Genomic DNA, 21,387 nt, shown 5'->3' with positions numbered 1-21,387 from the left:
CAATTTGTGTCATGGAATTCAGCTCTACAAACAGCTTTTAAGCAGTCTCCACATTCTACTTCACGATATTCTACACTTTCCACAATATCATTTCTATTTTCATTCTTTTCCTTTACTATTTATTAAACTAAAAAAATCATAATTTATTTCTTCATACATGCCTGCATTTCACCATACGGACACAAGCAATATTGTTTTTGTTTCTCCTACTGTATTACTCAACACAAATGTCCACCAGTTTTAGCAAAATGAGTTTAAATTGGCTGCCTCAAAACAGGACTTACAAATTCTTTAATGGCTTGAGATTGAGCTTTTAAACACATTCATTTATGATAGACTTGAGCTGACAAGGTTATCTCTTCCTTATGTACATGAGAAAGATGGACAAAGTCATTCTCAGCTGGGCCAGGGTAACTCTCCATGTGCATCGTCTTAGTTCACAGCAAAGATGAGAATATCCAAACTGGCTTTCTCAGTGAAAAGTGTCCACATGAAACAGAATTGCCCACGTGTGCCATAAGATGGAAAGGGAAGCACACACACAGACAACTGCCCCGCAGCTTTTTTACTTTGCCCTGAATTGTTGAGGCAGACTTCCAATGACAGTTTTAAAAGCAACCAAGACCTTAACTTCTCTCACTCTCCTGGCACCAACTTTATTCCTGCTATCAAATCAATAGGTTAAATTGATCCAACCACACCACTTTCCCAACATACAAGATTTGGTTTTCATTTCACAGAACGGTTTCTAATGGAATTAAGCTCTAAGAACAGATACTACAACATCCCAATGGCAATTCCTATGTCAGGAAAGAAATGGCAACTGAAAAGGGGAGATACATGTGCTTCCAGCAGGAGGTATAATTGATCACACAGTCAGACTTCACTATACAAAGCAGATTTCCTGTGGTCTAGAATTCCAAATGCCCTGTGTACTCCATTTTATGCACTCTGCTACATCTTCTAAGGAGGTAAGAATATCCACATTCCGTGAAGTCTTACTGCTGCCCACCCCAGTCATCCACATACCTGTGTGTAACAAGGGGTTGCTTTGCCATTTATCTCACTTGCACATCTGCAACACCAGCAAAGCTGAAATGCAACACTTCTATCCAAGAGGCCAGCATGTTTCTGAAATGTTGCATCTTGTAACATCCACGTTACCTCTGCGACACATCTTGCACTTTAACAGGCCTACTTTACAGAACTTTGGGAAAGCAAGAGCTTATCACAATTCTACTGAAAGGCAAACACAATATTTGTCTAGAAGATCAAATACTGCAGGACAAGCCACCCTGGGGGCAGGATAAATCAAATTAAATTAGGAACAAACAGTAGGCTTGCATTACTTGATTTCGTCCTCCTTTTCTAAATGAGAGAACTTCCATTTCCCTTCCCTGTTAAAGGTCAACTTCCCTCATTTTATCTTCATTTCTCTTTTCCTTTTCCCTCTCCTTTCCTTGCCTTTCCTTTATCTTTTTCATTCCTTTTCTCCTCTTCCCAGCATTTCCTTTTCATGTTTTAAGTGAAACAGCTGCCAAATCCTAAAAACAACCAGAAGAGACATGTACACATGCAGCAGATTTGATACTTACCCAAGCAAAACAGGTCACAGGCCAAACTGAATACTCATGTAGCCATTTGCACCAAACTGCATGGAAACTGAACTTTCCAGAGATGGAGACAATTGCAATGTGATTTGTTCCCATTGGAAAGACAACCTGGGTGACTCAATTGCCAGACGAGCAAGAAGCTCATGGCTGATGCTCCTGCTGCTATCTGCACTCAGCAGTATTTCAAGAATTCTGAGAAGTACCTCTAAATCAGGACATAACTTTAACATAGGGAGGACTGAGCAGAAGGGTTGCAGAGAAAAGATGGAGATGAGAAACTACAGCAGGAAGCACGAAACAGGGAAGAAATATCTCAGGAAAAGAAGGACAAATGGCAACATGAAAATACAGAATGAGGTGCTGCATTACAGCTACTGAGAAGCAGGTATTGCCTAGAACCTTGACCAGTCCTTTCTCACCTGCTAAAATTACTGCACATAAGCTGATACACAGGGAGGTTTGTGCCCAGGCTCTCTGGACACACACCATGCAGGATGCAGGAGTCACATCACCATCAGTATGCACTGGAGTAGATGCTACAGAGCTCCTGAAGCAAAGCCAGGCCCTGCCTGTCAGCAGGCCAGGCTTTGGGAAGCTCGGATCACCAGGTACTGTGGTGTTCTCACTCCAGAGATCAGTGTGGTTTCAGGGACATGGGACAGGTACATGATGGGATCTGGGTACACAGCAGTGTGTCAGGCAAGCAATGTCACCGAGTCAGAAAATACAACATTGTTTGTGCAGGGTATCTATGGTTTCCACTTTTTCATCCATTTCACCTACTTCATCACATGCTTTTCAAGAGCCTGACAGATGGGACTAAACAGATTCCTTCTTTAAATGGCTTTCCCCAGGGCTCAGCTTACTCCTAGAGTTTACTTATGGATTACTATGCATCTTTCAGTACCCAATCTCTAATTCCAATCCCCACAAGACCTCATCCTCAGATTTTATCCTCCTAAGAACCAAGAAACATCAGGTGGAATTACTGTGAAACAAACCCAGTACTCCAAGTTCAGAAAAAGAAGTTGTATTATGCTGAAATTCAACAGAAAGGGTCACTTCTTGGAGAGATGTTTCTCACCATGTCCCACAAGCTAAACCTGCAGCAAATTTTAGGCCAACAGATGGTTTCACGTTTCCTTCAAAAGGTGGGGTTTTTATAAGCTTAGTTTATACATATACAGAGACAAGTTTTACCTAGAAAACATTAACCTAGGATTTAATTTCTGCCTCATACGCTACATTTGCACCGCTCACCTGAAGCCACCAATACTATCCTTCCAAAGTCTCTGCAACGTGAGCCAGCTGAAGATGAGGACGCACTCCAGAGATTTTATGCATTTCCAACTACACAGTTACTGGTAGAACTCACAGCCTATTCTCTTTCACACTCCTCCAACTACTCGAGATGTCAAATGTCAACATATAATAACCCTGATCCTCAAAAGTTCTAAGCAGAGAACAAGAAAAGGGCAGCTTTCTCCTTTCGTTTTTAACATATCTGGCAGCAGTAATCTGACTTCACCCATAAAACAAAGGGAGATGTTTTGCAAGGATTCCAATTCCAGAGGCTGTATTCCACAGGGAGATTCCAGCAAGATGAAAATTGTTGTTTCTTTAACCAATACAGTAAGAACAAACTCACTTGTTATTAGATACATTTATCCTGCAATTAAAGCTAAGAAATCTCTTCTAGGGTTGAAGATGAATCATCCCCGCCTGCAAAGGAAATTAATCTATGCCTTCTGAGAAAACTGCACCTAAGGAAAACCAATAAAATGCTTTCATTTTGACTGATTTGATAAGAAGCTTCCTTTGATCAAGTTAGTATCGCACTAGCAGTTCACTCTTTTCTACTCCCATAGCGCTGCTGCAGGAGTCTTTGCTAGGTTCCTACGGAGCTCAAAAAGGGAATGTGTGCACTCAGCTCCCCCTCACCGTCTCTATCAACTGCGTTACGACACCGTCTTTCCCTGAAGCACCTAGTGTGAAAACAGGCAAATCGGGAATATTTTGTGGAGTAAAGGGAGTTTTCTCTTGTTTCACTTGTTGCTGATTCTTCTCAGAAACGAACTAACTGTTCCAAGAAACAGTTACATGCAGCATTTACCCCGAACTGCCCCCTTACCTTTCCCAAGACAGTCAGGCACGGCTTGGGCTCCAACTCCGGCTGTTCCAGTTTCACCACCCCTACCCAGCCATACTCATACAGGTCTTCCTCATCGTTGCTATTACACAGTCCAAGAGGGTGCATCTGAAAAAGAATCAGAAAGAAACCTTTAATCAATCAGTGGAGTTCAAAAAACATACAGATTGCTTTTGAATACCTTCGTTTGTGACAAATACACTTTTACTTATTAAGGTACACCAGAAATACTAAAACATAAAGCTGCATATATGAAGAATTTATTATGTTTCTGAAACACACAATGAGTACAAAATCTTGGAATGTTATGTGAGCTCACCGTCATCTTGCTTATGAAAAATCATTTAAGGCTCACTATTAAATCTGATTGTAAGTCCTTTTCTCAGATATAAAATAAATACAAAGCTCCACTTTGTATTGCAAACCACCTTTCCCTGTAAACTGACAGAAATAATACAAACTGTTTTGTGAAGTCACTCATAAAAGCTTTGCATGTCATACGATCCAGAACCAATATCTGAGAGGCATTACCACATTTTTTTGGAGTATTTGCACTATATTAACTGTGTGCCATCCTTTGGAACATGCCTATCATGTAGTTCAAAGTAAGGTATAAGAAACCTCCTAACTATTACGGAACATCTCTAATTTTTTCTGACTCTAAATGAGGAAGATGTATCATGAACTGAGAAAATTTCAGTCTCCTTTTATTAATAGGCATTTGTGTTTCTTATACAAGGCAATTTTAAGCATTTGCTTTAATTTCAGATATTCGATCTCTTCCTCCTTCTTCCAACATCATGCAGTTACTCTGATTTTATTATGGCAAGGAGCTTCCTGTACATAGATTTTCTTTAAATTTTGTCTTTTCCAAAGGCTGTCCTTCACTAGGATAACATCCTTGTGTATGATCTTGGGTGTGAAACATTCCAGTTCTTACCCTGGTTACTATGTTCTCCTTATTCTCTTTTTCCCTCAACTCAAATCTCAGATTTTTCACAGACGCTTGCCTAAGACTTGCCCAGGCTTTAACATATATACAGAACCGGTTATTTGCAAAAGAATACTTTATCCAGCTTCATGCCTGCCCTTAAATCTCACCTTTACCAAATTACCTGAAGAAAACCACAAACTGGTAGGAACACTATGACAACTCCTGATTATAACAGGAGATTATACTGCTCCATAATTTACATATATATCTCTCACTAATCCATGCAATGTAGCACCATGTAATGGTCACTAATCCTGCCACCTGTTCTGCATCACCAGCTTGTCATTTTGTCCTTTTCGCCTGTGTCTTGTACCTTGACTTTCATTTTGCAAGTGATGCAATGCAAGGAGAGCTATTTATATCATCTTGTGGGGCCCCAACCTTCTGAATAACTCAAGTGACTACTGCGAAATATGGGAAACATGACGGTGATCTGAAACAACACAGAGGTTTATTCAGATTTATCACCAACTCATATTTCGGAAAAAACAAAACCAGGCCACCACAATACTGGGCAGACAGAGCAGAATCCTCTGCCCAACCCCTAATTTATTCTTCCTCTCTTTTTTGTTATGATTACTATTAGACACTACTGAGCTGTCTACAGTCTCACATGGATGAGCAGCTCAGCTTAACTCTGTCCAAAGGTTTGGGACAGGTACTATCACCAGAAGACGAACCACTCCTTAAACTCAGCATCGGATGGATAAACTATTCAGCACAGACATAAAATCAGGAAAGGGAGTCAGGCAGAGTGCTCTCTCCAAAATCACTAGGGCATATATTCCAACATAATTAACCCCAAAAGGAATCCATGGGATTCTTTAAGTGAACACAAAGCTTATATTAAATATTTAAAGAAAGAGAGAAACATTCCCTTGATGTAATTCCCTTGACGTATGCCGTATCAGTTGAGCTCTGAAACCATAATCCATATATACGAAGTTTCTCGTTCAAAATCCTTGAAATGTGCTTGGGCACTTTCCGCATGCCTGAAAGGGCAAAACTGAAACCACAACTCAGGTGCTTTCATCCAAGGTTAAAAAAGTCTGTATACATTGCTGAGGGTTTAAAATAACTTCAAAAAGAGCCGCACAAACTTTAAGTGGCTTAGTGTTACCGAGCAGACAAACAGTAAACCGACAGAGAGGGAACATTGTACTCTGTAACTCGATTACCTCAATAAGTCCTGATGAATACAAGAAAACTTCAACCTTTTTGTCTTTTTTTTTCTTGTCTGCAAGGATAATAGTGTCAAAATGCACCATATGAACAGGTCGGGATCTTTCTATACATTGTCACAAGATGAAAAGTCTTGGTCCTTTTTTCCCCAACCATACAAAAAATACTGTTTATACCCACTTTAGTCCAGAAAACACCTTGGAAAAAGGCCAAGATGAACAGAAAATTCTTTCAGCAGCCACTTTCCTCCAGAACAGTGTTATTCCGTAACAGCTTCCAAGCGTGAATAGTTCTTTAGATCACAGTCACCAAGCACGTTCTGCAGTTATGTCCCTGGATATCAGGATAAGCCAGCACACAGAAGACTGAAGTGGGGAGAAGACTGAAGTTTATTAAACCATCAGACAATGGCAGAAAGATCTTGCAGATGAGAAACCTCAAACCCCGGTGCAAAAATCAATGCAAGTGGTAAGCAAAACTAACAGGGTGCTGCAGGCTCTGTGCTGGCAAATGTGGAGAACATACCAGGTACATCTGCAGGCTAAAAACTCCACAGGATTTTGTTGCATCACACTGGAATCTCACCAGAGTAATTAACACAACAAATTATATTATGGCAGTGGTACTCCCTCAAAGTCTATATGTTTCAAGAAGGGACAATTGACAAAAACATGGCACTATTCAATTAAAAACACGTGCATTGCAAAGCCGAACTGTTCCTAGACTATTTGTTCCAGTGAATCTGAGGATCTGAAGATGAGGTTCAACAAGGCTGAGTACAAGGTCCTGCATCCGGGTCAGGGCAACCCCTGGTATCCACGCAGGTTTTCACACCCCAGCCAACAGTATTTCACATACACTTCACATGGGGGCTCCAGTGGCTGTCAGGAAAGTCACCTTCAGTTGTTCATTCACGGGCGTTTTTTGTTTGTTTTGGTTTGTGTTTTTGTTGTTGATGGTGTTTGGTTTGTTTTCCCAATCCACACTACAGTTAAGGGTGCCAAAGGCCCTAAACAAAACAAACAAAGAGTACATTCACACCATGTGAAGATCACAAGTGAGCTTCAACCTTCATGCCACTAAATCCACATGGCATATCATGCCACCAAATATTTATTGGTTTGGGTGTGGAAGCAGGACAGTTATGTCCATACACACCAGGATGATCCCATTACATCGTTCCAGGGCCCAGGCTAGCTTGGATAAATCCAGGCTGGCATTTCCGTGTCTTACATAGCTCCAGTAGTTTGTAAAGAGACAGAGAATGTCAACACTGTAAACAGATTCCCTTGTTTCAGTACCACTGGAAACAAAGCAACACAACCCTAACAGATCCCAAGTCTTCCCCTTTCCTGTCAAGTTATCAGTTCTAATAAATACAAGCCAGGTGTGGATAACAGGATCTGGACAGTCTTAAAAACTTCAATAACATGCCTTTAAGGCTCAGCATCACCTCCCCAAACTTTTTTCTGGTTGAATTCATTATAAATTCAATTCCTTACACCCCACAAGTCACAAAACATCATTTGTTCTCCTCCACCCTTTGAGCAAAAGGCAGCCAGGAGCTTGTCCACGAGACACGCGCGCCTTCGCCCAGCGGCTGTGGATTTAGCGGCACGACCCCTGCTGCCCTCTGGAAAGGCCTCCTGCGACACGGCGGTACCGAAACACAGCAGAGTTTAGAACGTGTGCTCGGTCACAGCAACACGGGATCTGTAGCAATCAAATTAAACAAGAACCTCTTCACTAAAACTACCTATTTATCCTTCCCATTCTTTCCTTAGGTGGATTTTAGGCTTCCTCCCAATCACGCTGCCAAAGTCTCCCTGTGTGCTTAATCCCCTATAATTAATCAGGTGGTTTATCTCCTGACAAACAGTAAAATAAGAGATATAAGGCACAGATATTTTTTATTAATTTTTGGGTTTTGAGGTTGACTTGATTTATTTTTAAGACAAAGCACGTCTGTGATTTAGTAAGTCTCCTAGGTACCTGGTCACCTTTTGCACATTCTCATGGTTCCATTGAGCGTTGTCACCCAGCATTAATAAGACCCCTCCAGAAAGAAAAGTCTCAGGCTGTAGCTTCTCTGTATCAGCAGATACGCAATCCAAAACCACACAAATAGAGAAAAAATAATTTAAAAAAATCAAGAACTAACGAGTAGTTAAAAAAAAAGTTAGGAGTTGTTATTGCCTCCCAGCCTTCGGCTCAAGTACAAAACTTTATTAAGACAGTGTCTTTTCGCTTTCAGACTTTTTTTTTCTTTTTGATTAAGAATGTCTTGCCAACAGCTGAATCACCACAAAATGTAACATTATAAGACCTGAGCATTCCAGCGGCGCGCTTTTCTTGGCTATCGGTTGTGACCATGCGGTTCAATCCAGCGGTTACCATTGAACCCACAAGTGGCTTCCACTGAGTTTTCTCTATAGCGAGAGTATCGAGCATTCCTGAAATCCTCTCCCAGTCCACTTTACTCCAGGAAGCACGCCAAAAGGAATGGTGAAAAATCCAGTCTATACGGTAATTAAATGCAAGTACAGAGATATGCAGTTGAACACATCCACCACGCAGAAAAGGCCAGTCAAATTCTACCATGCAGACAGGCCAACACTATCCAGTCTGCCAGATCCTGTGAGAAGGAGCAGGAAACTCCGAAGAGCAGCCAGAGCAGGTTTTGCTAACTCAGGAACCAGACCTTAGCACTGATCTATTAATAGTTCAGCACACCCATCACCTGAAGCAAGCAGCAGCATCCTTCCCTTACTCCTTTGACACAGGGATACCCAACCTGTGACTCTGAGTGTATTTGAAGTGCTTGTGAGCAGCTCACCTGTGCCATGAACCAAAGTCAAATCCATCCCTCAGGAGAGGAAAATAAGTACCAGCTGAAAGACAGAGCAGCGTGCTCTCAGACACCCTCTAGCCAGGGCTGCCCCAAGCCAGAGATGCTGCAGATACCCACAGCACACGCACAGTAACAGATGCGTACAAAACGCCAAATTCAGCACATCTGCATCAGGTTACTGCACGGGCGGAGATCCAGCGTGCTGCCCACGCCGTGCAGCGGAACGACCTCTGCAGCAAAGCAGCTGGACACTCATCATTCCAAACACCTTGCAAGGGAAGCTCTCAGCCCATTCAAACAGAAAGCTGGCCTCTCCTTCCTTCAATGGGTCTCAAATGCAAAACTCCACGAAAAGATGTGCATACCCAAGATAATCTGAGGGTAGGTTTCTTCTCTCAAGAATGTAAGTGCTTTGATTACACTGAATTCTCCTACCACAGTACTGACAGAGCAAAGGGGAACAAAGTCACGGCTATAGTTGTGGTTTCTTCCTCTTTAAATGGGTGGAAAGATGCTGGCAAATGATGCAGGCACAATGCCACTAAAGATGGGGGAAACTGGAGGGAAAATTAGGAGCAAAATGCTACCTTTGTAGATTACTTTGGCAGAAGAAGGCTGCCAGTAGCTATATGATAAAACAAAGAGTTCTGGCCCTATATGGAACAAGACAGGCCCCAAAAATGCAGTAATGGCCAGAACTTTAGACATAATCATACCTGGCCAGGAAAAATGGGATTATCTCACATCTCATGAACAACTACATTTGTTCCACAGCACTCAAGTGGGGACTTAAAACTGGAAGTATCAGCTGAGTGACATACAATCTCCTTGGCTTAAGTTAAAGGCCTCATACGGAGTTACAACTTTGCAAGTTTTCCAGCAGAAAATGGAGTAGGTAGTACAAACAGAACCTGACAAACACTGTAAAACATAGCAAGGTCTATTTGTTCAACCCAGCAAGTGTTTGGGACCCAGAAAGAACGAATGTAACTATTCAACAGCCAATAAACCCCCAGTTGATTGAAAGTGTTCATATAGGGAACCCTAAAAGAAATTGCCATTTGCATTCCCTTGCCAAAAGCACACGTGATGCACACCTAGAAAAGGAATGAGTTTGTCTGGGTTGAATATTCCGAGAGTGTTAGGAAGGAATTAAAAGGCAACATGCACATGTGCACACACCAGGGAAGGTAGCATTTTATTTTACACATGCACAGAGTTCTGCGAAAAATCTCTGAGCTACTCGATTTGCAGATTGTATTTTAGCAAGAAAGTTCAGCAAGCAGACTGACAGATCTCATGCTGACCCAAAATTTCATAGCACTGTAAGTCTCCAGACTGGTAGTGACTGTTATTTACATGCACAGACTGATTTGTGACTGATTTCCAAACTCAGTACAGTTCACTTCATTACATTTCATGTAATCTGGTCTAGACCATGGCTTTCCAGGAAGTTCTTGATGTTACACGGAGTGTGACACCTGACTTGCTTCTCCAGAGTCCTCTAGGACCCCAGGCAAGGGAAGATATTACCCTGTGTATTTTGCAGTAAACTACTAACAAGCACAGCTGGTTTGCTGGCATTCACAGTGCTAAATGAATCAAGAAAGGCAGGGAAGGAGAAAGACAAGGTAAAATAACACACAATCATTTCTGAGGCATCCCTTAAGTTTTGAAGAAATGGATGCTGTGCAGCAAAACAACAGGCATGCAACAGGACTCACAGAACCCACTATGTCTGGCTGACATCCTCTGCCTGGACTTGTGCAAAGCATTTGACACTGTCCCACACAGCACCCTTGCCTCTAAAATGGTGACGCATGGATCTGACGGGTGGGCCACTCAGCGGATAAAGAATTGGCTGGACAGTCACACTCAAACAGTTGCGGTCAATGGCTCCATGTCCAGGTGGAGATCACTGATGAGTGGCGTCCCTCGGGCTTCCACGTTGGGACCAGTATCATTTAGCATCTTGGTCAGCAACATGCACAGTGGGATTGAGCGCATCGTCAGCAAGTTCCCAGATGAAATCACGCTGAGTGGGGTGGCTGATGCTCTAGAGAGAAGGGATGCCATCCAGAGGGACCTTGACAGGCTAGAGAGGTGGGTCCACATGAACCCCATGAAGTTCAGCAAGGCCAAGTGCAAGGTCCTGCACCTGGGTCAGGGCAATCCCAAGCACAAACATAGGCTGGGCAGAGAATGGATTGAGACCAGCCCTGAGGAGAAGGACTTGGGGGTGCTGCTTGATGAAAAGCTCAACATGACCCATCAGTGTGCGCTTGCAGCCCAGAAACCCAACTGTATCCTGGGCTGCATCAAAAGGAGCGTGGCCAGCAGGTCGAGGGAGGTGATTCTTCTCCTCTGCTCCGCTCTCATGAGACCACACCTGGAATCCTGTGTCCAGTTCTGGGTCCCCGGCACAGGAAGACATGGACGTGTTGGAGAGGGGCCAGAGGAGGCAATGAAGATGATCAAAGGGCTGACGCACCTCCTGTATGAGAACAGGCTGAGAGAGTTGGGGTTGTTCAGCCCGGAAATGAGAAGGCTTCAGGGAGACCTTATAGCAGCTTTTCAGTACTTCACAAGGGTCTACTAGAAAGATGGGGCAAGGGTTAACAGCTTTAAACTGAAAGAGGGTAGATTTAGACTAGAAGTTCTACACTGTGAAGGTGGCGAGCCAATGAAACAGGTTGTAGATGCCCTCTCTCTGGAAGCGTTCCAGGCCAGGCTGGACGGAGCTCTGAGCAACCTGGTCTGGTGGAAGGTGTCCCTGCCCATGGCAGGGGTTGGACTGCATGAGCTTTAAGGTCCCTTCCAGCCCAAAACATTCTGTGATTCTATGCCTGGACACGAATCGGCTCACTTAAAATAGACAAGTTATAACAGGAAATGAAGGAAGAAGGAGAGAAATGTTCTCGCACAGGTTGAAGGAAGACTAAAAATGAAATCCAGTAAATGTCATACTTTCAGAGGAAAACAGGTATACAGCAATTGCTAAAATGGATTAGACTACACCACCCACATTAGCAGCCCGTAGAATACAAAGCACAGAGGTATAATCTGCATGGCCTACTTTTGCCCAGGTTGTGTAAGAGCAAACAAATTACATGAAGGTAGGTACTGAAAAGACACATTGATGTTTAATTTCCTTTAGAGAAGTAGCAGAGGGAACACAAACATCCCCCTGCCCTTGTGTCACGAAGTCTCTCATTTCCAAGGGAATAATCTATTACTGCCTTACGTCTTTGTTTACTGTTTCTGTCTGGGGTGAAAGGAAAGAGGTTGGCTTTGCTGGTTGTTTTCCCAGGAGAAGATAATATTAGGAGATCCAATTAAAACGCAATATTCCACATAAGGACGAATTACTTACATGCAAAGATCACAGATACCTTCCCACATCCTATTCTTCTAATTTGGGGTGGTATGCTGCACCGAGGCGTTCCAACTTTTTCATTTTTGCTGTAAAATATGCTGTAATGTGTAACTCCTGACCCTATTCATCAATATTCAATGCCAATGTCGACTGCCATTCTGCCTTCCACACCCAGACTTTAATAAAGCCTGAGGAAACCTCAGAGAGATTGACTGCTGACACAGGTAGATTAAAGTGATTTCATCATTGAAGAAAAAAGTGAGAAAGGAGATGGTAAAATTTGTGAAAGTATGTAAACACTGTTAGCTATAATGCTCTGTACTAAAATACCTCACCTGTTCACCTTTCACTGTCGTGCTTTGTTTGACCCCTGATAACACCTTACTTCTTACCTCACAGCTATTGTTTCACTATAACACTCTCATGAAGGATTTTATCAGTATTTAGCAAAGCCTGGTTGTTTGGATTTCCAGAAGTAACCAGTGTCCTCGCAAAATGCGACCCAGCCCCAGGGCTCTAGTGCATCCCTTTCCAGGTCAGACCAAAACCTTCCTTACAAGGTGATACATTTGGTGCTGCCTCTGAGAAGGTGCGTTCACTGAGGCCAGGGGGAGGGAAGGGGAACACAGAGCATGCACACAGAGAAGGGGTGCGCTAAAACCAAGAACAATATTGTCCTTAAAAAGAGAGATGGGGGAAGGGAACTAATGCAAATAGATTGTTACAGGAAGAATGTAATGTCCTCATCAAGAAACTCATCAAACTTCCTTTGCCACATATACAAATGCCAAAGAGAAACTGTGCATTTCTGCCATAAATCATTTTCCATACGTAAGACAACATTTTACCCATATAGAGGTAAAAGCCAGAGAGAAAAATAGAAGTTGAGAATGCAGAAATAAAAGTTGAGAAGGCTTTAAACGCACAACACACCGCCCCATCCCCCTCCCCTCATGCCAACCTCTCATCTATAATCCAACACAAGAGAGACAACAGGCAAACAGCAAGAGGTCATCTTCAAAGGGCTGGTTGCCAAGGGAGGCCGGTGGAAGGAGCCAGGCATGTCCCCATCAAAGTCCAGCAGCTGTGAGAGCCGCGAGGTGCAGCTCCCGCGGCTGCAGGGAAACTCAGAGATGGAGGAGAGCGCTGGAGCGACGCTCGCCAGCAGAACACGGGCAGCTCTGCACTTCGCAGCACGGAAAGAGCAAGAGAGGAGGGTTATAATATCCTAGTGCTTCCCTCCGCCCGTTTTTGCACTTCGGATACTCGAACTACTGTTTAAACTCATAGAGATGTATCGCTGCAGCAGAAGGCAGCACTAAGGATTAGTTCAAAATTAAAACCAGCTCAGTGACTAGACACGGAACAGACATGGAAAAGGTACAACAGATAATGCGCAGCCAGCTGTAGTTTCATTACTTCTCACAGAAAATAAAAATACATCTTCACAGTTGGAGCCTGGGAGACTGTCCCACAATAAAAACTGCCTGCAAGTATTACCCAACAAAGCATGTATCATTTTCCCTGAAGAAAGTATGAGACAATAACACAGACTCCTAGATACCTGCAACGTCTGCTAAAAAAAAAAATAGAAGCCAACACATGAACAAACACAGATTCTGGTTCTCAGAATTCTCATAACTTCAGGTCTTTGTATTAAATGAACACATGATGATTGCACTGAAGAATTAGACTCATAGTCCTCAAATATAGGAAAAGAAGCTGTACACACAGCAGTGAAAACTACCAGGTGAAGTAAAATCAGGAAGGATAAAAAATAACAAAAAAATTACATTAAATAAATAAATAAAACAAAATTCTGACTTTTGTAGTTCCCAGAAGCCAGAGGCCACTCTGTTTTAGACAAATGACTGTCACCGTACCCTGACAAGTGGCTTAGTTAGCCAACAGAACTTCAAAATACAGTTGTTGAATTATCAGGTAATAGTAGGATAGAAATGACTGCATCAGATCTACCTCCCACCTCATGCCTAGAATCCTCCCCAAAACACAGAGAGGAAGCAGCTGGCACCCGCTAAGGATGAACAGACACACTCCTCTGGCAGACATTTTGGAGCGTGAATTCTCAGTTGACATCAACAGAGAACAACAGCTGGAGTGAAAATTCAAATGGTCTGAACAGATCCTCTGGGTTGCAATGCAAAGGTCGACAGGAAGGAAGGTTCTAATACTTAGAAAGGTTTTGATTACCACCTTGACTTGAAGACAGTTTGGAAGCACCACCAAGGAGGCAAGAGACACATCACTGATACAGTAATTAGAGCTGCATTCCTGTTAGGCAGCGTGAAAAACGTTTTTCAAGGATGAAATAGAGTAGTTCATAACCTAAAGATGTACCCTATTTCTTAGGTCAGCATATGAGCTAATCTTCGAATATTTACATGAAGACTCTTTCAAAATTCTAGAAACCATACAACCTCTGACTAACAGAAGTTCCTTCAGCCTGTGCCTCAGAAGATGCTCTCAAAAGTTTCTGAATATGACAAAAATACTGATGTCCTCCACTATGGCAAGGCACATTAAACAGCCTAAACCAGACCACTGATTCTGTGATGTGCTAAAGTTGATTAAAAAAAGCAAGCCTGTTGTCAGCAGACTTAAACTCAGTACAAGTGTCTGCATCACCACCAGAGGGTTTTAAGAGACTGAAACCAAGGCCATGCTGAAAACCCTACCTACTGGACACTTATTCAGTTTCCTATCTCTAAGAGCAGAGCACAGTGTAAGGAGTTTGCGTATGCACATACAGCAGAGCTGAACTCCACCTATTCCACACAATGCGATGACCAAACGTGGAGCTGTGGTGCTTACCTGGGTATCTGTCACCACGTCTTCAACACACTGAGTACCTCAGAGAAGAACTTCCTTGAGAACTGAAGCACTGTATACCAGCTTTGTATTTTTCTGTGAGCACTCCTAGCATGGCTTACTCTCTGGAAAAAGAAAAAAAAATCACCATCTCTTGGAGACTGTGCTTCACAGATATGCCCTCAGCTCCGTGCCGGGAGGAACGACCTCTCAGCTCCCAGAGCAAGCAGCACGTCCCTGAAGCACAAGCCCAACAGAGGCCAGACTCTCGCATCTGCTCCTCTCACCACCCACTCTACACTGTCCAGCACCCACTCTGCTCCGCATTCTCTCTCAGTCGCTCCCACTACTTTGCGCTATTTCTAAGGAATCTTATTTATTCCTCTGTCTTGATAGGAAGCTACCTGTGCTGCATGCTCCGTCCACTCTTTCCTCACTCCCCTGCCACAAATCACTCCCTAGCCCTGAGCGAGGGGTGAGCGATCCTGGGCTATCAAGTCTGCAAACTCTTCACAAATTTGCCTGAAAGAGAGAGGGCTGGGTTACTATAGATGCTGTTGGAAAGCGGCAGGCATGTGGGTTCTATGATTCTATGAGTTCTATGATGCTATAGGTGTATTTGGGGTTTCTTTTCCTGCTCCCTGCCCCAGCAAGTGCCTTGCTGTTGGAAGTTTTGGGCTCCAGCCTGGGGAAGCCCTTGGTCTCTGCTCCCAAGGAACAAGCGCCAGGAGCAGAGGAAACAGCCTCAAGTTGCTCCAGGGGAGGTTGAGGTTGGATCTGGGGAACAATTTCTTCCCCAAAGGGCTGTGGGGCATTGGAACAGGCTGCCCAGGGCAGTGCTGGAGTCACCATCCCTGGAGGGGCGGAACAGACTGAGATGAGGTTCTCAGGGACATGGATCAGTGCCAGGGCTGGGTTAACAGTTGGACTCCATGATCTTGAGGGTCTCTTCCAACCAAAGTGATTCTATGATTCACACCTAGTCTACTGCAAATCCCTTCACACATCTCTCACACGACAGAAGAGGAAGACAAATACTCAAACCAGCTATGGGTATTATGGTTCTTAACTACACATTTTCGTTTGTGATGCTGCTACGGAGTAAAACTATTCTGGACACCTCCCCTTACTTCTTATCTTTGCATAAATTTCTCTGAAACTTAACCTTTGAGTTTTCCAGATTTATAAACAGGTGACTCTCAGGTCACCTATGACAACTATCATATGCTTGTATTGAATTTTATCATAAATTACAAAGTACTCTCCCTACATTTAAATTTAGATTACATTGCAGCTATCAAAAAATGCTCAAGAAAACAACCGTAACAATGTTTACAATCTGAAGATAGAGAGGTCCATCTTAGTTTCTTGAAGCTTACCTTTTGGTCAGATTTGTGTTTATTTTTTATAAGCAATCCTGGAGCAGTACACAAACAGGTAAAGCTGTCATATACCTTTTCATATCTCAAGTTTCCCTACTTTGTGCTCCAAATTTTCCTCCAAGATCTACCACTTGACCTCTCGTTCAGTTTGACAACACTTTATACTCCAAGGGATTTGTTTCCGATTTATGACTGCTGCGCATCTGAAAACATTTAAGGTGTTAGGGAAATTTTAGAGGGAAAGGAACCAACTGATTCATAACCCACAGGTCTCCAAACAGGTACGGCTTCCTGTTTGTTTCTAGACTGTCTGCTCTTCCTTCAACATCAAGTTCTCAAGAAATGACTTTCAGACTCCTTCATGCTCTGCCCCTGCTTTGCACTCACACTCACTGGGCAAAGTCCAAACATCACATCTAGTTCTACATACACTTCTTTTAGAATCACAGCATCATTTCAGTTGGAAGAGACCCTCAGGATCATCGAGTCCAACCATAATCTAACCTATCTCTAGCACTAAACCATGCCCCCGAGAATCTCATCTGAACACCTTTTAAACACCTCCAGGGATGGTGACTCCATCACTGCCCTGGGCAGCCTGTTCCAATGCCCAACAGCCCTTTCCGTAAAGAATTTTTTCTTAATATCCAATCTAAACCCCCCCTGGCACAACTTGAGGCCATTTCCTCTTGTCCTGTCACTTGCTGCTTGGGAGACCAACCCCCTCCATGCTACAACCTCCTTTCAGGCAGTTGCAAACAGCGACAAGTTCTCCCCTCAGTCTCCTTTTCTCCAGGATAAACACTCAAACGCTGGATACTGGAAAGATGTTTAGCGATCACCTCCGTCAGCTCCCTCAGCACCCTTGGGCACATCCCATCTGGCCCCATAGACTTGTAGGTGTCCAAGTGGTGTAGCACATCACTAACCACTTCCCCTTGGATTCCTGGGGCTTCATTCTTTTGCCAGGTCCAACATCACAACAGACACCAGCATCACCTCTCCAGCTTACTTAAAATGGAAACAGAGGTGAAGTCAAAGCCTCTGCTGCAACTACATGAGACGAGGCTCCAGAATAGGTTGCACGTAAAAGACCATGATCTCCTTTATTGGAAGGCAACTTTCTCATCGTGCCTCGGCTCATCCTGCAGCAGGAACTCAATGCATTCCCTGGTCTCCCACAAGATCCCTCCCAGCCCCATGGGTCCAGGACTCCCTCGAGGCCACTCACTCCAGTTCTGAGCCCCCAGCTCTGAGGGGGAACCCAACTACCCTCCCCTGGTGGAGGAGAGAACAGCCCGTTCTGCCCACCAGGTCTCACCCCGAGGGGACGGAGGCAGCTGTGCTTCTGCTCCAGCAAAGCCGCTTCCCTGCCCGGCCGTACGGAAATCATTCCTTTTCCCCTCTGCTTAACCTCCTCCTCCACAGCACAGGGAAAAGATGCCCCTGCCCAGGAGGGAACTGAGGACTTGAAAAAACAAGTCGTGGCCAGCATTATGTCATATAAATCAGGTGCAAGGAGTTGTTCCTGAAAACAGATTAAGGTTTAATGGTTTATGGGGTTTTGCGTGTGTTTGTTTGTTGTGGGTTTTGGTTTTTTCCCCAATAAAAGAAACTATCCGGTAAACTGGGTTCCCAATTTCACATAGAGTAATGAGTAACTGCACTGTTTTCAAAGTCCTCTATTACAATAATTCAGTGAATATTGAGACCTTCTATGTTATCAGATGGGAAGAAACACTCAAATCCACTGGGGAAAAAATGCCCTTCTTAAAAACAGCCACCTGATGGCAGCCTGTGGCTTCAGTCCTATTGTTCCAAGTGGCAACTGGCAACCATTTTGAGCAAGATTAGCTCTACACTGAGTCACCACTGAAGAATGTTCTGTAGTAGGGAGAATGACTTCAAAATAAAAAGCTATTCTTAATTCTAATGTAGCCCATTGCTGGAATAGTCACTGCAAATATTCCCATTTCACATACTGTGAAAATCTTCTTCCCTCTTTCAGCCTCAATTTGCTTTACTTTGCATAGCAAATAACCAACTTAGATGTAAACCGGGCTCCACAGCTCAGTCCAGCGCACTATTAAACCACTCCATCAGCATAGGAAGCTGCCTGATGTACAGTCACTCACTGCTCACAGTCTATGCTTTGACATCTTGAACCAGAACGCTACTCTGCACTCAAGAAATTATCAGTCCTTTGTTCTTTTCCATCTTTCAAAGGCATTTGTAGAAACTTAGCACTTTGTGTCTGAAGGATTCATTTTAGTTTAAAGTCAAGAATAATGAAAGTTTCTGACGTTCTGGAGACCCAATGCACTCCCCTTTTGTTACAAAGAGGTTCATTCCCTGATCTAAGAGCAAAATTCAACTTCACTTTGAAGGCAAAACTGCAAAAGTGAACTGTTTAACAGACCTGTAAAACAAAATGGCTTTTCTAAGCTTCCTCTCTGACACCATATTAAGGTCCATGCTTATACTGAAGAACCCAGAACTTTCTAAACAAAATTCTAAAATTAAAAATATACCTAAACACTCTTGTCCAAATAATTTTACCTGACATTGCTGTTCTACAAGTTCCTTTGTATCTAAATTGTATAGGAACGCAAAGGCTGGAGTAGTAAGTGTTTCATACCTTAAGTGTGAGAGATTTAAGGCAGCCCAACTCAGCCTTAGTTTTTTATAATTGTGCTGTATTTCCAGATACACCACCAGCGTTCCCTCCTTCTTTCCCCATCTCTTTCTGCATTCCTCCTTCCTATGGCCACCGATCTATTGCCTCATCTCTCTCCCAGATTACTCCTTCACTTCTCCTCTTCCACCCCACCCCCAGTTTTTCCTATTTTTCTTTTTTTAAGCCAACTCCTGTAGCACTGGCACACAGCCCATGCTAATAAGTCCAGCAACGCTTATTGGCTTGGGTTTAGCACTGTGTATTTACTGTTGGCGCACCTCACCACTGAGGTATGCCTCACTGATTGGGAAATTAATAGTGTAAACTGTACTCCAAGAATGCAGCAGTGTGGGGCGAATGAGTGCTGTCTGCAGGACATTTCCCTCACATGTTAGAAAAATTGGATGGTGCAGTGAATGAGGTAAGATACTATGAGAAAAGAAAACACAGCATTGCGGTTAAAGCAGCTGAGTGCTTCCCAAGAGACTGGATCGTTTCCTCTGCCACGGAGCTCCTATGCAATGTTGGGCAAGTCATAAAAACAGCTATACAGGGTGTGACCAAAAACCCAGCCAGCACAGTATCCTATCTCCAACAGCGGCCAACTGCAGAAGTTTGGAGAATAGGAAAAGCAGAACAAATAGAGAATGATCATTCTTTTGATACAGCCTCTTAATTAAGGCTATCAGTGGCTAAAAGACTTTCAGAGCTGAGACTTCATCCAGAACATCGTGTTTAACAGTAAACAACACATCAACATCCATGATTTTGCCTAATCCCTTTGGGATGACACCCATACTTTTGGCTTCTACACCACCCTACAGCAAGTAACACAACTTGCTGTTTTAAAAATACACATTCTTTCGTTAACTTTAAAGTTATTACATGAATTACACTGAGTACGCTCTGATTGTCCCTGTATCACAAGGAATAGCCAATAGTTGCCACTTAGTCACCATCTCTACATCAGACTTTACTCACTCAGTCTCTTTTCAACAGCCTCTTTTCCAAGATTATAAAATTCAGCCTTTTTCAGTGAGCATCACCACACTACACGATCCAGAGCTTGGGATCTACCTGTTCCTTTTCCACTCTCCTTTTCCACTTTTTCTGCTTTTCTCTCTGGTCCCTCTAACAGCGTCATGGAAGTTTCAGTGTTACTTCTATCAGGGCAAGTTTTTCAGAATACACTTTATTCGTAAGAAAGGAATCTTAGCTACAACTTTGAGAAGTCTTTCATGACCTCTCTCTATTCTTCCTGGTGCCTCCCTCCAGCTTGCATTATAATTAACCAAGATCCTTCCCAAGATCAGCAGTGATATTTAACCTACTGTATATACAGCTATGACTTGTTGGGGAGAATCCCTTTAACCAAGGTCCTTACATGGCACATTTAGCCAGAGATAAACACAGAGCAGGGTCTGCAGAAAACATGACATATGCAAAAATAAAACCAAGGTCAATGGAATCTGTGCCTGATCACAAAAATAAACAGAAAAGGCTAGGCATTGTAAACAGAACAACCGCACTCACAAACACATCACACTCCTCTGCTAGGGACCTTCTACCTTTGTTAATCAAATTTAAATAACTGTCAGTGCTAATTTTTAAAAATACCCTTCCCTTCATCAGGCATTTTGAAAATAGATCAGTTGCACATCTACAGAAAGCTAATATATATTGCAGGCACCAAAGGGCACATGAAAATAACAGCTGTGTTGGAAGAGCTGTGGTTAGGGCGCTTGGGTGACCGTCGTACCCTGTGCGGCCTGTCAGGTACCCGACACAGACAGAAGTATTTATCATCAGTCTTCACACAATCTGGCTCTAACACCCTCTACTATATTTTGGCTTCTTTTTGGTACCTAATAGGACAAGATAGCATCATAGTTACTATTGTACTAAAATAATGTATTACTGGCTTCAAATCTGCCTCTTACTGCTGGAACAGGGAGTAATTTCAGGCCCAGGAGCCTTAAGTGAGTGAAGTTTACTTGACATTAAGGAGTCAGCCCCTTGCCTCGCCATCCTTCTTGGAGGGACATCAGCCCATTACGAGCATTCAACTCCCTGTTCAACACATTCACCCAGATTAACAAAAGTTTTCTGTGCAAGATCACATCACCTTTCAGTAACTAACTTTATAAACTAGTTTGTTATGCTGGAAAATAATACTGCGCACTGTGGACATGTTTGCCGGTTCTTCAGCTGATAAGCTCCTCTTGCTGTCATCTCCCAGTCCAGAAGAAAAAGGCCAAGACCTCCACCACATCTCATGCTGTGCATGTTAGGCTCTAAGGATGTATTTTGTCATCAGCCTGAAGTAGTATGCTT

The 21,387-nt window shown here is 43.2% G+C and overlaps 1 protein-coding gene across 12 annotated transcripts in view; it reads right to left on the bottom strand.

The window, feature by feature from the left end:
- Positions 1 to 21,387, bottom strand: part of ZNRF3 (zinc and ring finger 3) — an 84,597-nt gene that overhangs the window by 25,896 nt on the left and 37,314 nt on the right. For 6 of the 12 annotated variants that reach the window (XM_065851699.2, XM_071815999.1, XM_071816000.1 and 3 more), the window contains 2 exons: positions 14,998 to 15,119; positions 3,745 to 3,870 (listed from right to left, as the gene is read on the bottom strand). In XM_065851699.2, coding sequence (XP_065707771.1) covers positions 3,745 to 3,870 — 126 coding nt within the window. In that variant the 5' untranslated portion in view covers positions 14,998 to 15,119. The other 6 variants (XM_071815998.1, XM_071815995.1, XM_065851698.2 and 3 more) reach the window with 4 other exon arrangements.

The sequence above is a fragment of the Patagioenas fasciata genome, chromosome 17, assembly GCF_037038585.1.
Source record: "Patagioenas fasciata isolate bPatFas1 chromosome 17, bPatFas1.hap1, whole genome shotgun sequence".
In the NCBI taxonomy this organism is placed as follows: domain Eukaryota; kingdom Metazoa; phylum Chordata; class Aves; order Columbiformes; family Columbidae; genus Patagioenas; species Patagioenas fasciata.
This window is presented reverse-complemented; position numbering and strand designations above follow the sequence as displayed.